A 13,001-nucleotide genomic window follows, 5' to 3' on the forward strand; every position below is an offset into this window, starting at 1 on the left:
ACAGAGCCTTTTAAAGGACACACTGTCTACCTAGCAATCCTTTCCCTTATATTTATACACTTAAAGTACTCTTTAAGGCAAAATTGAACAAATGGGTCTTGGAGCTTCTGGGTTCCAGTGTTCTTCTACTGATCAACTGTGAGCACTGAAATAAAATGACTATATACAGATAATTAAATATCAATACTTATGGAAGATGAAATACACTGAGATTCAGCTTCTCCAATGCATCTCTCTGAGGTTGAATCTTTCTTTATTGATTTGTCAAAAACATCTGACGTCAAATACACTTTTAATTTCACCTTTGAAGAGATTACTAATTTATATTCAAATAATATACATACATATACATGTTATAATCATGAATGAATGAATAATGAACACATTGATCCATGTGCACATTCAAAAACTGAAGCTGAAGTTAGTTACATTTTTGCTGTCATATGTGATCATATCTCAGCACAAATACGACCCGGTGAGGGAGGACGTGATTATTCCTGGTCTTTCTCTTCACCGTGTGTGATGACATAGACGAGGTTCTTGTAGTCCAGGTTCCCTGCCACATCTGGAGGGAACGCCTGAAACATCTGCTCCATCTTTGGGTACGAAGTAAAAAGAATGGTTACAGAGCGTATCTGCATTTATAAAAACTCAAGGCTCCACTATCTGTTACATCGTCGGAGGTGGAGCACTAACCTCTTCAGCAGAGAATCTGTCAGCCTGGGTCGTCAGCATCTCTGTCACACTGTGAAGACGAGCAGTGATGATCAGCAAACGAGACGCAAATATCACGAGTCGCTTAAGAACCAGACTATTACTCACAACTCTTTCTTTAGTGTTCCTTTTCCCTCAGGGTCAAAGACTTTAAAAGCATTAAGGATAGTCTCCTCTGGGTCAGCACCTATAGATGAAAAGTGGCAGTTCTGCATTGAAGAAAAACAATTTCACTTTTTTTCAACGTCATATAACAGCAACTCGTTTACCTTTTAGTTTCTCTCCAAACATGGTGAGAAAGACAGTGAAATTAATGGGCCCTGGTGCCTCCTTCAGCATGTCATCAATCTCTTCTTGTTTGACATTTAAACGGCCTGAAAAACATGGAATATATGGTGAAACGGGGGTTGCAATTAATGCTCATTTTTTAAACTGATATTTTATTGATGGAAAATAGTCCAATAAAGAGATTAAAACAAATCCACAAAAGCTCAATGGAACTATTAGATGGGTTGACTATACCATCCAGCCCAAAATGACCAAAGAAGGAATTGGAAGGGGATGCGATTGCTGGAAATTTGGAATAACAACAGTTTTCCAGCTTTGTATTAAAAAAAAAAGAAATCTATTGAGATTTTTTTAAGGCACATTCTACGCTTGGTCCTTTAAATATATTCTAAAACCACTGGAACATTTAAACAAATGTAGAACATGAAGTCAGCAAGCTTGATGGACAGTATTCAATATAATACACAAAATTTTCCAAAAAATTAAACAAAATTGAATCCCAGGTCGATAAAGACTAGAACAGATTTGTTGCAGTAAGTTAAGGTTCTTCTTATACAAAATAAAAACTAAATGAACAATAATAAAGAAAAATGAGGTGTGGCTTTTGATAAAACTCTTTGAATGACTCTATCTAATCAATGTATTGGCGTAGAAATGGAAAATGGAATAGATCACACGACAAATGTTCGGAATAACTAGCTCAGGCAATAGCTATCATTATATCCAGAGGACATAATGTTGTTTATTGCAAAATGACTCAGTTGCAGGTTTAATACATTTAGTAGAAACAGTTGGAGATATTTCCGGGTATGCAGTAAATATGTTGGCAGTAAACCCTAGGAAGGAAAACATATGTATTAAAATAAAAACACCGGGAAAGGTTTTGAAACTCTTTTTGAAATATGTGGAAGATTTGGATCTGACCAGGAGTCAGTCAGTAGCTGTTTGTTGTGAACCATGTGTTATTTAAAAAGATAAAAAATATCCTTTTAATGTAAATTGGATCATGTTTGTTTGCTGTGCTTTTCTTGTTTAGTCTGTTTTGTATTCTTTTTAATAGGTTTGCTTGTTTATGTATAATATTAATAAGTCTTAGGTTGGGGAAAAAAAGTCCGCTAATGATTAATCTGATGACTGCTACAGCTCAGTTTGTCAGTTATCTGTTTCTTCAGACATTATTTTAAAAATGGTAATTATACATCCCAGAACTCAAGGTGAGTTCTACTAGCTGAGACAATGAAATTCGTGCATGTGAGAAGCTGGAACCTGAGAATTCCTAAGGTTTGTTTTTTGCTGGACTTGTGTAATGTAATCATGTGAAACCATCACAACAGAAACGTGACACACAGTGAGTTTACCTAAAGCTGCAAAGGTGTCCCTCAGGTCATTCTTGTCAATGAAGCCATCTCTGTTTTGGTCCATGATAGTGAACGCCTGCAGGAGTATACACAGCGAGCAGACATCGCAGTGAGTAAACCGCTCAAATTCAATGTGAAAGAAAGCATTTGGCAGAGTACCGACTTCTTTGAACTCCTGGATCTGGGCCTGTTCAAACATGGAGAACACATTGGAGCTGGCTCCCTCCGCTCTCTTCTTTGCTTTCTTGGGTGCCTGTGGGGGGTTTAACGATGACACTCTTAATTAGATCCAATAGTAATGACACACGATCGTCACCTGGCTCTTCCGTATGGCTTTACTCGTTATCGGTTTTACTGTCACACGTGGTAATGAGCCAACGATCAGCTCACTCTCACTAAGTGCGTGCGTGTGTGTGTGTGTGTGTGTGTGTGTGGGGTGGTGGTGGTGGGGGTGCATCCATTGCACAAGAGGAAAGGTTTGTACTGGGGGGCACACATTTCATTAGTGAGGATTACAAACACTGTCAGTTTGTTATGGAAATATTTATTCGAGCCTCCAGTTTTGGGAGCACACAGGGTAAGCCTAGGGAGGGTGTGGTCCACTGCCTGCACTCTCATAGTCCCAGGATCACATGAGGGATTATTCTATAGGGTCTATGTGATGACAGGAGGGTACACTGAGCCCTGTTTGATCAGAAATCCCTCAGAGGGAAGGATTATGTTGAGCTATTTACATGACTGCCAAGAAACTGTGAAAAACACTGTAAGGGGGATGCAGCGCAGTGACATCATGTTGCTCGGATTCAGGGTCCTCTCGACAGCTGCTGTCTAACCCTTGTTGTGGATTAGCTCTTGTATATCTCATGGAAGGGACCTCTGGCATTCGGATACATTTATTTAATTATTTATTTTGTTTTAAGAGGATTCATGTACTCGTGGGCAATGAGGCAGAATTTGCCATTTCTTGCTGTTGCCCAATGCACATCACTGTTGGACCAGCGGAAACTTTATTGGGCCAAATATTACACGAATAACCACTGACCTCTTCATAGCCTGCACCTGTTGCTCATGTTTCTCTGCTGTCTGCTCCGCACTCCCTTTGTTTTGCTCTTTCCAACCCGGTTGGCTGCTCTTCTAAGTCTCTTCTCTGTTTTTTGCTGCCTTTCTCTCACCTCTCTCCTCTTCATCCCTCCCATTTCCTCTCCTTAAATATTGTGTGTGTTTTACATGTCATTGCTCTGTTTTATTGTAAACACGGAGGAAAAAGTTGCAAGTAAAATATATTTTTTTTAAGGTTAAGGCTTTCCTTACCGTCTCCTCCTTCTCAAGTCGAGTAGACAAATATCTCATCAATAGGACAACGGGAGCATTGTCCGATTGATTATTTAAAGAAAAAAAAAAACATCTCCCAACATACTGACATGGAGTACATTGGTGCATTATCTGTTGTTTGAAAAGAGCAGACTTTGATGGACTGTTATACAGATATCTACAGTAAACACATTAATCACACAGCAGAAACAGAGTGTCTCCTCACAGTCTGGCGCTTATTTTAAACAATGTTAAAGACAATAACAATGAGATCTGTATCCACTCACCATGTTTCAGTGTTAGCTGGATTTGGACCAAGCAGTATCCTCGCTGCTTTATGATGGAGCAGCCCCCAAAACAAGGGGCTGATATACTCACCCCTCTCCCATCTATAATGGCGCATGCTTATGGGCTATAAATACTCCATGCCTTGTTTAGGCAGAGACACAGGTAAGGAGGTCTATTCTCTCACTGCCACCATTGTCTGAGTTCATGAGATTTAGGGATAATAGCCAAACACACATACCCCATTACTGAGCCCCCAGAATAACAACAGGACATAGCTCTGGCTCGGGAAGGACAGTTGTGTTTGTGACTGACAGTTGCACTTGATGGGATCCATCATCCAGCTGTCCTGTTACTGCTCCACAGAGACTGAGGGACAACCTCTGACTGGAGCCATTTCTTGGTAGCACAATAAACAGAACTGTTAGCTGAAGCTTTCTGAGCCCCCAATAAGAGTTGATCATAAACAGTATGTCATGCTGTGGAAAATAGGCAACCTTGTTCATATCATGTGTTTTTTCAAAGCAGTGTTCAGTTTCTGTCCTGCAGCAGTGCTGGACATCCAGCAGTGAAACCGAGCTTCATTAGACAGTTAACAAGGTAGTGGACACACTTAACACACCATACTGCAAAACACAGCAGTGTAAAGGTGAAGTTTTAGCGCTAACTGCTAACAGCTTAAGTGGATTTTCTGTTGGCAGTTTGCTTCTGAGATAGACCGGTGCTCTGGATCATGTCAGACTCGGGCCTTTGAGTATGTCTGCAAACTCCTCAAGTTCATACTGAGCTTGGAAAACTGCTTCCAGGTGCTCTGGTCCCACAACCTAGACCTCACTGCAACACCACCTCTTTGGTATTTCTGGATCCACTAAATTCATAATGACAAAGCATTTAGCTTCCATCTTTACCCGTTTTATTTGATTTGACTCTGACACTGGGCTCTTCCATCCCTAATCAATCACATTTGTATATTCTGTTCTTTTTTTAATCCCCTTTTATTATTCATTATATATCTTTTATTTTTCATATTTGATGAAATCTGATAGTTTATATTATTTATATTACTAGCTTTGCTGTGAAAATAGAGACAAATGCGTCACTTTTTACTAATTTACAAAAACTTCTCTTTTATTTCTTTGACCAGTCATTTACCCAGTTTGTCCAGTAGATAGTGCTAGCAACCCACAACATTCAACATCCAGGCTGAACTAGTATAGAAGGCATTTTGGACCAGTTTCTGGAGCATTTAAGAGCTTTCTTAGGGTGTCTTGATACATTTTATAGTAAAATTGTCCCCAGATAAAATCTATAATAACCAATCATGGATGGAAGTGACAGCATCTGACTGCTCACTGTGTGTTTATTTATGGCACACTTGTTTGTATCCAGTTAAACAGCTGGATAGTGTTTACATATGTTCATGGTTTTCCTGACTTTTGTTAAAATGTCTAATGTCACAAACATGAATTATTATTTATTTATTAATAAATTATTGTAATTGTGGCTCAAATGGCATAGTGCTGTCCTCTTCCTACTTTTTGTACCATTCTGAACCTGTAGTAAATTCAGAGCTGACTTCCACGAAGTCTGTGAGGGTTTACTGATTTTGGCCTTAGGCGAGTGATGGGACTGGGACATTGCATCATTTTCAGCAACACTGAATCTGTTTACTTTTGTTGTCTCATGCAATTTCAAAACCTTTAGTGTTCTGGTGTTTCAAAAGTTTTATCTGCAATCAAAGTGCCTCAAATAGGTTATTTAATTATGTTGATATAAGTTCTATTAATGGAAATTTCAGGATAATATCACATTTTCCAATGAATAAATCATCAAACCTTTGTGTGGTTGCTAATCAACTAACTGAGGTAAATTGCACATTTAATATAGTGCAGATGCATTGTGTGAACTCATATACTTCGTATGATAATCTCAAATAAGAACATAAAAAAAGAACTCCCAGGTATTAACAATGTTGTTCGCTTTCATGAGAATGCCAGCGAAAGGTTGCAACTAAAATGTAGTTGTAAAGTTATGACTTAGTCCAAGTGTTAGCTCTTACACCAAGTTAGCGCAGTTAATAAGTCAGTTATGAATAATGGGCTCTATTTAACACTTATTTATTTTACTGCATGCAACTAAATTTCTTTCTTTCTTTTCTTTCTGCTCTCCTTTCTCTTCTCTTCCCTCACCCCAAAACTGCTTTTGGAGATGTCTGCCCCTCCCTGAGCCTCTTCCTGTTAAAAGGGAGTTTTTCCTTTCCACTGTCGCCAAGTGTTAGCTCACAGTCTAATTGTTTTCCCACTAACATTATAAGATCTTAAGCGCAAGAAGGTAATTGTTGAGAATTGGTACATTATAAACAAACCTGAATTGAATAGAATTATTTTTTGTAAGGCAGCAAGCTGGCAAAGAAATGGACTGGAATTTATATAGCACTTTTCTAAAAATCTTACTGACCACTCAAAGCTCTTTATACACACATTTATGCCAGGATTCATTCATGCACTATATGTAATTTAGGTATACCACACAGATTTTAGACCAGAAAATGACATTAGGCAACAGCATTAACCACTACACCACTGCATTGCCCTGAAAGCAGTCAGTATCACTGCATTTTAGAGATAAGCATTTGAACATTCCTCACAGTCCAAAGATATGTGTGTTTGCTTGACTGGTGATTCTAAGACTGGCCATGGGTGTGGATGTTAGCCCTGTGATGGAAACCCTATTCAGAGAGCACCATGGTTCTCAGCCAGTGACGGCTAGGACAGGCATCGTATAGTATAGGATAGGATAAGGGGTTAAGAAAATGGTTAAATGGGTATTTAAATAAAACAGGCTACAGTTATAACCCTTAACCTTGCTCCTCCTGAGCACAGCCGAAGCCTCTCAGCAGCGTGCACGGGCCATCTTTCTGTTTTCTCTATATAAATGGTAAAACACTGTTAACATATAGGTATTCTGATCACACTGATAAATGTTCGATTCATCTAAAATGAATCTCCAATGGATTATTATCAGAGTAGCTGCAGAAACGTGCACGAGACACTCTCCTCGTCTGACTGAGACATAGGTGGAGCTTTTAATCCGTAATAAAATCACCAAACAAGCTCAGAGAAGCTGCTATCATTCATCAAAAACCTGACACTTTATTAAATATACTGTCAGCATTTTCAAAGAAATGCCTCATTCAGCGACCTCATCAAAGCTATGATTTTATTGTTCCCATCTGTGCACACAGTCCTCATTTTAAGTAACTGTGGATTTCTTTTTAGATTAAGCTTTTACAGAAGAATGTATTAATTTGAATGAGGTGACGGGGTTACTGGAAGAGGCCCGTAGTGCTTTGTTGATGATGGTGGTGAACGTGGGGTCAAGATTATATTCAGAGCTGATTGAGGCTGTGAGATTGAGCAATTTTTCAAAAGGCTGAATGTGGATTTAGGGACCTGGACAGACACAGTCTCAGCAACTGGAGCCACATTTAAGTCCCTGCAGAGCCTGGGCTCTCTCTATATGTTCCTGGTGAGCCAGAACAGTGTTCCTGCCTGGCACTGGAAAATGTCTGTGATTGAAAACAATTTATTATATCTGCTGGCAGATAGAATTTCTCTAGCGTTAGCAGGCGATTGTGCACAAAGAAAACACAAAAGATCCATCTAAGAATGTGTGTATGTACCATACGAACTTTATGTCCTTACTTAGTGAAGTGTGCTTGATCAGAGGTGGGCTTCATTCTCACTCCTGTTGGCTTGGGGTTCACAGGGAGGACACGTGGGGATGTGTCCTTTCCCCTGAAATTTGGAGCAACGTGCATTTATTTTCCTACACATTTTGGTAAATTTTCATGCTCCAATTTGTGCATTTTCTGCATCAGTTTATTCATGTAAAGGAAAACACAATCATCAGGCTGCAGCTAACACTTCAACATATGCTGGGACCTCAGTGGCTTTCCGTCTTGCTTTCAAATAACCATTCTCAGCTTTTCTCATTTAGTGGTGTCCTTGCTAAGCGAGCACAAATCTAGACACGGTCTTCTGCGCTTGTGCTCTTTCAGACATGAGAGTCAGGGTGTCTGATATCAGGCTACCTCTGTCTCACTGATAAATTCATTTATTTTGATATATCAACCCCTAACCCCTCATTTTTAAGATCATGTACATATCATCTATGCTAATCAGGTTGAATGAAAACAATAAAGGCCCACAGCAGCATTTTACAATAAAAACAAACAAACTTTTTGAGAAAATATATCAGGTCTCTTGCTTTGCTCTGTCAGATAAATCTGTGGTTGCCTGTATCTAAGGTGTCACAGCTGCTGACTGAGACCACAACACTGTGTGTGTCTGTGTGTCTTTAAATATGTGTGTTTGCATGCGGTGGTGATAACTGCGTTTGAAGAATTGCATTAACTCATAATTCATTCTTGTATTTTTGGGGTTAAAAAACAGACCCTGTTTTGGAGGCATTCCTTTTCTGAGTGACGTTCCCGTGGTCTCTTCCTCAGTAACTCCTCTGCTACTTTCAGGTTTTGTTTTTTGTTTTTTTTATTGCGGTGGGGGTGAAATGACACAGATATTGAAATCTACATCTGTGCTTGTTCCTTTGTTGAAGTGTGTGTCTCTGAGATTTATTTCTCTCCTCAAATGTAAATAAGAATAAAAATATATATATATATATATATATATATATATATATATATATATATATATATGCATTCTAAATATGTCAAAATGAGAACAGAAGACAATTCAACATCATCAAGCTGGGACTGCTGCTGGTTCTAAATGTATTCATTACGTTTTTCATACATCCTAATGAGTTATAAGAATCAAAGTGTTTTCTATAGCTCAACTGTGAATGCTGTTTTTTTGATAACTACCTTCCTTCTTACATATGAATCCATCACTTTAGCCTCACCCTAGAGCCAGAAATAAAATGCAATAAGCAAAACTTTTAATAATTTCCCTTCGCTCTCCCCCTCAGGTGTTTGTCTGTGGCAGAGAAATATGTCATCGTCCCTGGAGGTGCTTAGATTATGACTCGAGAGAATATAATTTTCTAACTGGGACTGATTTTTCATATAAGGGATATATCAGTGAGAAGCTACGTGGTGCAAACCATTTGGTTTTACCTGTGCAAGGAACCACACAAAGCCCATCCGCACATAACCTTCCTTCTGACTCTGTGGTGTCAGCAGGGGGAGCACCTGACTCCAGTGTTGTAGCAGTACAGCAGCATCTCCAGACCAGAGGAATGAGTTATTTTAAGTAGACAAAGAGCACCCTCATGCTATAGTGAGTTAGACAGTCGATTTTGTGACAGTTTAACTCTTCCCAGCATTTTGGTGTCAGTAATAGGAAACGAGCCAATTTCCTAAAATCCATCTTTATGTTTTTATAGTCTTACAGTGAGCGTGTTTGCATCCTAATTTGCTCCTCTTAATGTGAATGCACGATTAAACTCAATAGCCACCAAGTCACAGTGGCTCATTTCTATTCTATAGAAATTGATCCAGAATAAAATCCAAATATGGTGAAATACCGTAAGTAGTACATCATGTGGAATGTTTAATAACAAATGTGGGATTGAACTTTTGACAGTAACACTGTCTGCCATCAGAAAGCGATTTGGGAAAATAGCGTAAAAACATAATTGAAATGTTCATCTTTGTGTACATTTTCCTTTAAATGTGGAGGAAGTGTTTCATAATGCGCAAGTTTGCTCTAATTTGCACGATAAGAAGGCGACATGCGGACTGATAAGTGGGATTCTAATAATAGTTGGACTACACGTATCGATAATGTAGCCCATTCTAATTTGCTACTCTGCCTCTAATTAGTCAGTCCCATGTGCTCGTGTAATAAACACGCTAAAAAAAAGTAGGCTTGGCTAAATTCCCAGAACTCCACTAATCTGCACATCATCTCCTTCCCTTTTCCAGACACTATTGATCAAACTCGGGCTTTTTCGTCACTATTGATAACTTTGCCTAAGCGAAATCAAGTGCAATTGTCCAGTTAATGTCGGGGACAGAGGCACGGATACATTTTGCTCTTATTATTTTTCTTTTCTTTTTCTTTTTTTTAAAAGACGTGGGCACTTTTCCAGAAAAAAAGAACAACTCCACTTGTTTTTTTTTTAATTCCTACTCCAACAAAAGACATGTTGGCAGACTTGTCAAACATACGTGCGGACTCTCGTGCTAAGTCTCTCCGTTACTTTTTTTAAAAAGTGGGACCGGTGATCGTAAACGTTGTTTAACGAGGGGGAATCCAGCCCACATATTTATTGCAGCCGCTGAAAAAAATCTCCTCAATATCCCCCAAGATGGCCGCCGATGTAGGATCGATGTTTCAATATTGGAAGAAATTTGATCTACGGCGGCTGCAGGTTAGTGCTATTCTCACCTTTCTCGCTTTATTTTTCAGCGGTATGCCTTGCTACTGTACTCCGGGGTGTGTTTGCTTGTTTTGGGCGGACGTGAAGCGAAAGGAAGCGCTGTTTGCATTGATAGTTATTAGAAATTGATCCCTCTCCTGCCTTTGTTCAGTTCAATCATTGATCAGCGGTGGAGCGACCGCGGAGCAGCACAGCCTTCTGTGCCACACCGATCTGGGATCAGCACCGCGGACAGCACTGATGTTTATGCATTAGCTTTTCTTCTTCTTTTTTTTTTTTACTCTTTATTGTCCGCGACGAGCACAGCCGTACTTACATGTACGGAAACTTTTAATGCGCCTCCGAATCGCTGTTCTTGGACGTAGGCTGTAACTTTTTCTCCCAGCTTAATGTTTTATGCGGTTTGTGTCGACGGTCGTTGCGTTGCTGCTGCACCTTTCAGCAGGCTACAGTGCATTTCTTTGAATTTTACATTTTCTGCTCCGAAGGATTTGCATGTCGGGAAGTTTTTAAGTGTAACGTGGAAAGTTAATTTAGTCGTTTTGCTCGGACATTTTTTTAATGATGAAATATTTAATGTGCGGACTAGTGTTTGGGCTGTATTGACACAGTAGACTACTGTTAGGCTACATTCACACAGCGTTTATTCGCGGTTCACAGACGACCTTTTCCTTTTTCTTTTAATTTTTAAATTTTTTTGGACTGTCATGTCGCTGGCACCAAAATGTTTGTGATTAATAGCGAGGAGAATGTGGCAGGTGAGCGGTTTGTTTGTATCACAGCCATAACATGTAGTCCCGTTAAATAGCATGTCAGCCTCCGTAGCCTTTGGCTACAGCTTGAGCCACTCAAACTCAAAGTTGGATTTATGAAGCACGGCGCTGACGGGCTCGTAGCTCGCTCCTGGTCCTGGAAGCAAACGTTGAAATAAGGTTGAGGAAAGCTAAACGCTGTTTTCAGTGTCCACTCCGCCCCCCACCCCTGCTCCTCTCCTCTCCCCCCTCTCTCTCTCCATCCTGAAGCCGCATAGGGCTGCTCGGCCGGGGGAAGCTGTGTAATTGTATTCCCCGCTAATGTTTGTAAATCAGCCTCGGCCGGCGCAAGGGCACCGTCTCTGCCGTTTGACTGATGTTCTGTAACATGAGAGATGACAGGGGCATGGCAGTCCAGCTCTGTCGGAAAAGCCTGCCGAGGAGCAGAAATCAGATCTTAGTGGCTCTCCGGTTGGTCGAGTGTTATTCCAGCTCCCGGCCGCTGGACACCTCTCACACATCCAGGCTGGGGATCCAGAGGGGCGAGGGAGCTATTGTTGTTGGCGGCTTCATGCAGCGTCCTCCCTGCTGGCTCTCACCATGTCACCACGGCACCAGATTTATGATAGGCGTATACATGCAGTATATATTTTTTATTATTATTAAATGCGTCTCAGTAGGCGAGGAGCTAAATGTAAAGTGCCCCTTAAGGATGCCCTCTGTCAGGAGCACTAATGTGACGGTATATAATAAAAAATGGTATCCCTCATTCGGTAACTGATGATAATAAGGCTTATAATAACCAGCTGTATAAGTTAAATTCATGGTACCTGTAGAAAAGTGTTAACTCATACTTGTTAAATGAGGCACCCTTTGCTATAAAGTAGTAAATCCCTTTCAGGACGATTATTATCAGCTTATTAATAAATAACACCTCCAGTAGTGAATGCCTGGAAGGTAGATGGCATTTGAACTATAAGTATGTGGTGCATATTATAAAAAATAAGCCAATCAGGTGGAAACAGGTCATTGTGTGCAAAGGTAGAAATACAGGTGTGTTAGACCACAACTAAGCTGAGATCCATATGTTGCTACCTGTCTTGTATTTTAGCACCTGTGATAGGTGCACATTCACTTTCACTCATTAGAGTGTTAAAACTCATTGCAGGCATGCATGTGATGAAAGTTGTGGCCGTGTTGAAAATTAATCTTTTCTTCTTCTATTCGGTTTCTTTAACCCCGAAACCTTTAATATTTTTCCACAAATTTGATCACATTATCCTGCAGAAAGCAGCTCCGGTAATGTAAAATCATTACAGCCGTTTCGCCATCTATTCCCATATAGAACCCGAGTTTTTGCTCTAGCAGAGTACAACTGCAAGCTATTTATTTGAACAGTTCACACTGGAACATTTATTTTCTCATTACAAGTTATTATATCAGTAAACCGAGTGTGCGTTTTTTTCCAGTGTTTGTGCAGTGGATTTGTGCCTCTTGAGTTGCACAGGATGAATAATTCACCTGCAGGCTGATGAAAAGAGGGCAGGGAAAGTGCGAAGTGCTGAGGTGGAGTGACCTTGGTTCCTGCTGGCTGCAGGTCACCCGGCCGTTGCTGTGGTAATCATTCACACCAGCCAGATGGCATTTCCGTGGGCGAGCATGAAAAGGACGGGTCAGGGTCTGTCCTGCCAGGTCCTGCCAGGCTCAGAAGCAACTCTGGGCCAGTGTGGTACCTGAGGAGTGAGAGAGTGTTTTTGGATGGTCTGGCGATGAGAAGCCGCGGTGAAACCAGGTGGAAATGCAGCTTGATTACAGTCACGGTTTGTTTAGTTATCACACATAATGTTACCTTTAATTGCCCTTTGAGAAGTCGGAGAAAAGGCTATCG

General features: G+C 40.3%; 2 protein-coding genes across 2 annotated transcripts in view; one reads left to right on the forward strand and one right to left on the reverse strand.

Annotated features, from left to right (window-relative positions):
* Positions 1–236: 236 nt before the first annotated feature.
* myl2b (myosin, light chain 2b, regulatory, cardiac, slow) lies at positions 237–4,041 on the reverse strand. Its single transcript, XM_031742804.1, has 7 exons — positions 3,959–4,041; positions 2,524–2,613; positions 2,361–2,436; positions 984–1,088; positions 823–901; positions 697–745; positions 237–596 (listed from the first exon to the last, which is right to left on the reverse strand). The coding sequence occupies exons 1-7, from the start codon at positions 3,959–3,961 to the stop codon at positions 492–494; spliced, it is 507 nt and encodes a 168-aa protein (XP_031598664.1). The 5' UTR covers positions 3,962–4,041; the 3' UTR covers positions 237–491.
* A 6,024-nt stretch (positions 4,042–10,065) lies between these two features.
* Positions 10,066–13,001, forward strand: part of cux2b (cut-like homeobox 2b) — a 95,240-nt gene continuing 92,304 nt past the window's right edge. The window contains exon 1 of the mRNA XM_039620885.1: positions 10,066–10,352. Coding sequence (XP_039476819.1) covers positions 10,290–10,352 — 63 coding nt within the window. The 5' untranslated portion in view covers positions 10,066–10,289. The remainder of the gene's footprint in view (positions 10,353–13,001) is intronic.

This window comes from Oreochromis aureus, linkage group 12 (assembly GCF_013358895.1).
Source record: "Oreochromis aureus strain Israel breed Guangdong linkage group 12, ZZ_aureus, whole genome shotgun sequence".
Lineage (NCBI taxonomy): Eukaryota > Metazoa > Chordata > Actinopteri > Cichliformes > Cichlidae > Oreochromis > Oreochromis aureus.

Excerpts from the sequence above, each read along its gene's own strand:
- myl2b (XM_031742804.1), bottom strand. Across the intron at positions 746-822 it reads GGAACACTAAAGAAAGAGTT|TGTGACAGAGATGCTGACGA; the intron begins GTGAGTAATAGT and ends TCGTCTTCACAG. Across the intron at positions 597-696 it reads ACAGATTCTCTGCTGAAGAG|ATGGAGCAGATGTTTCAGGC; the intron begins GTTAGTGCTCCA and ends TCGTACCCAAAG.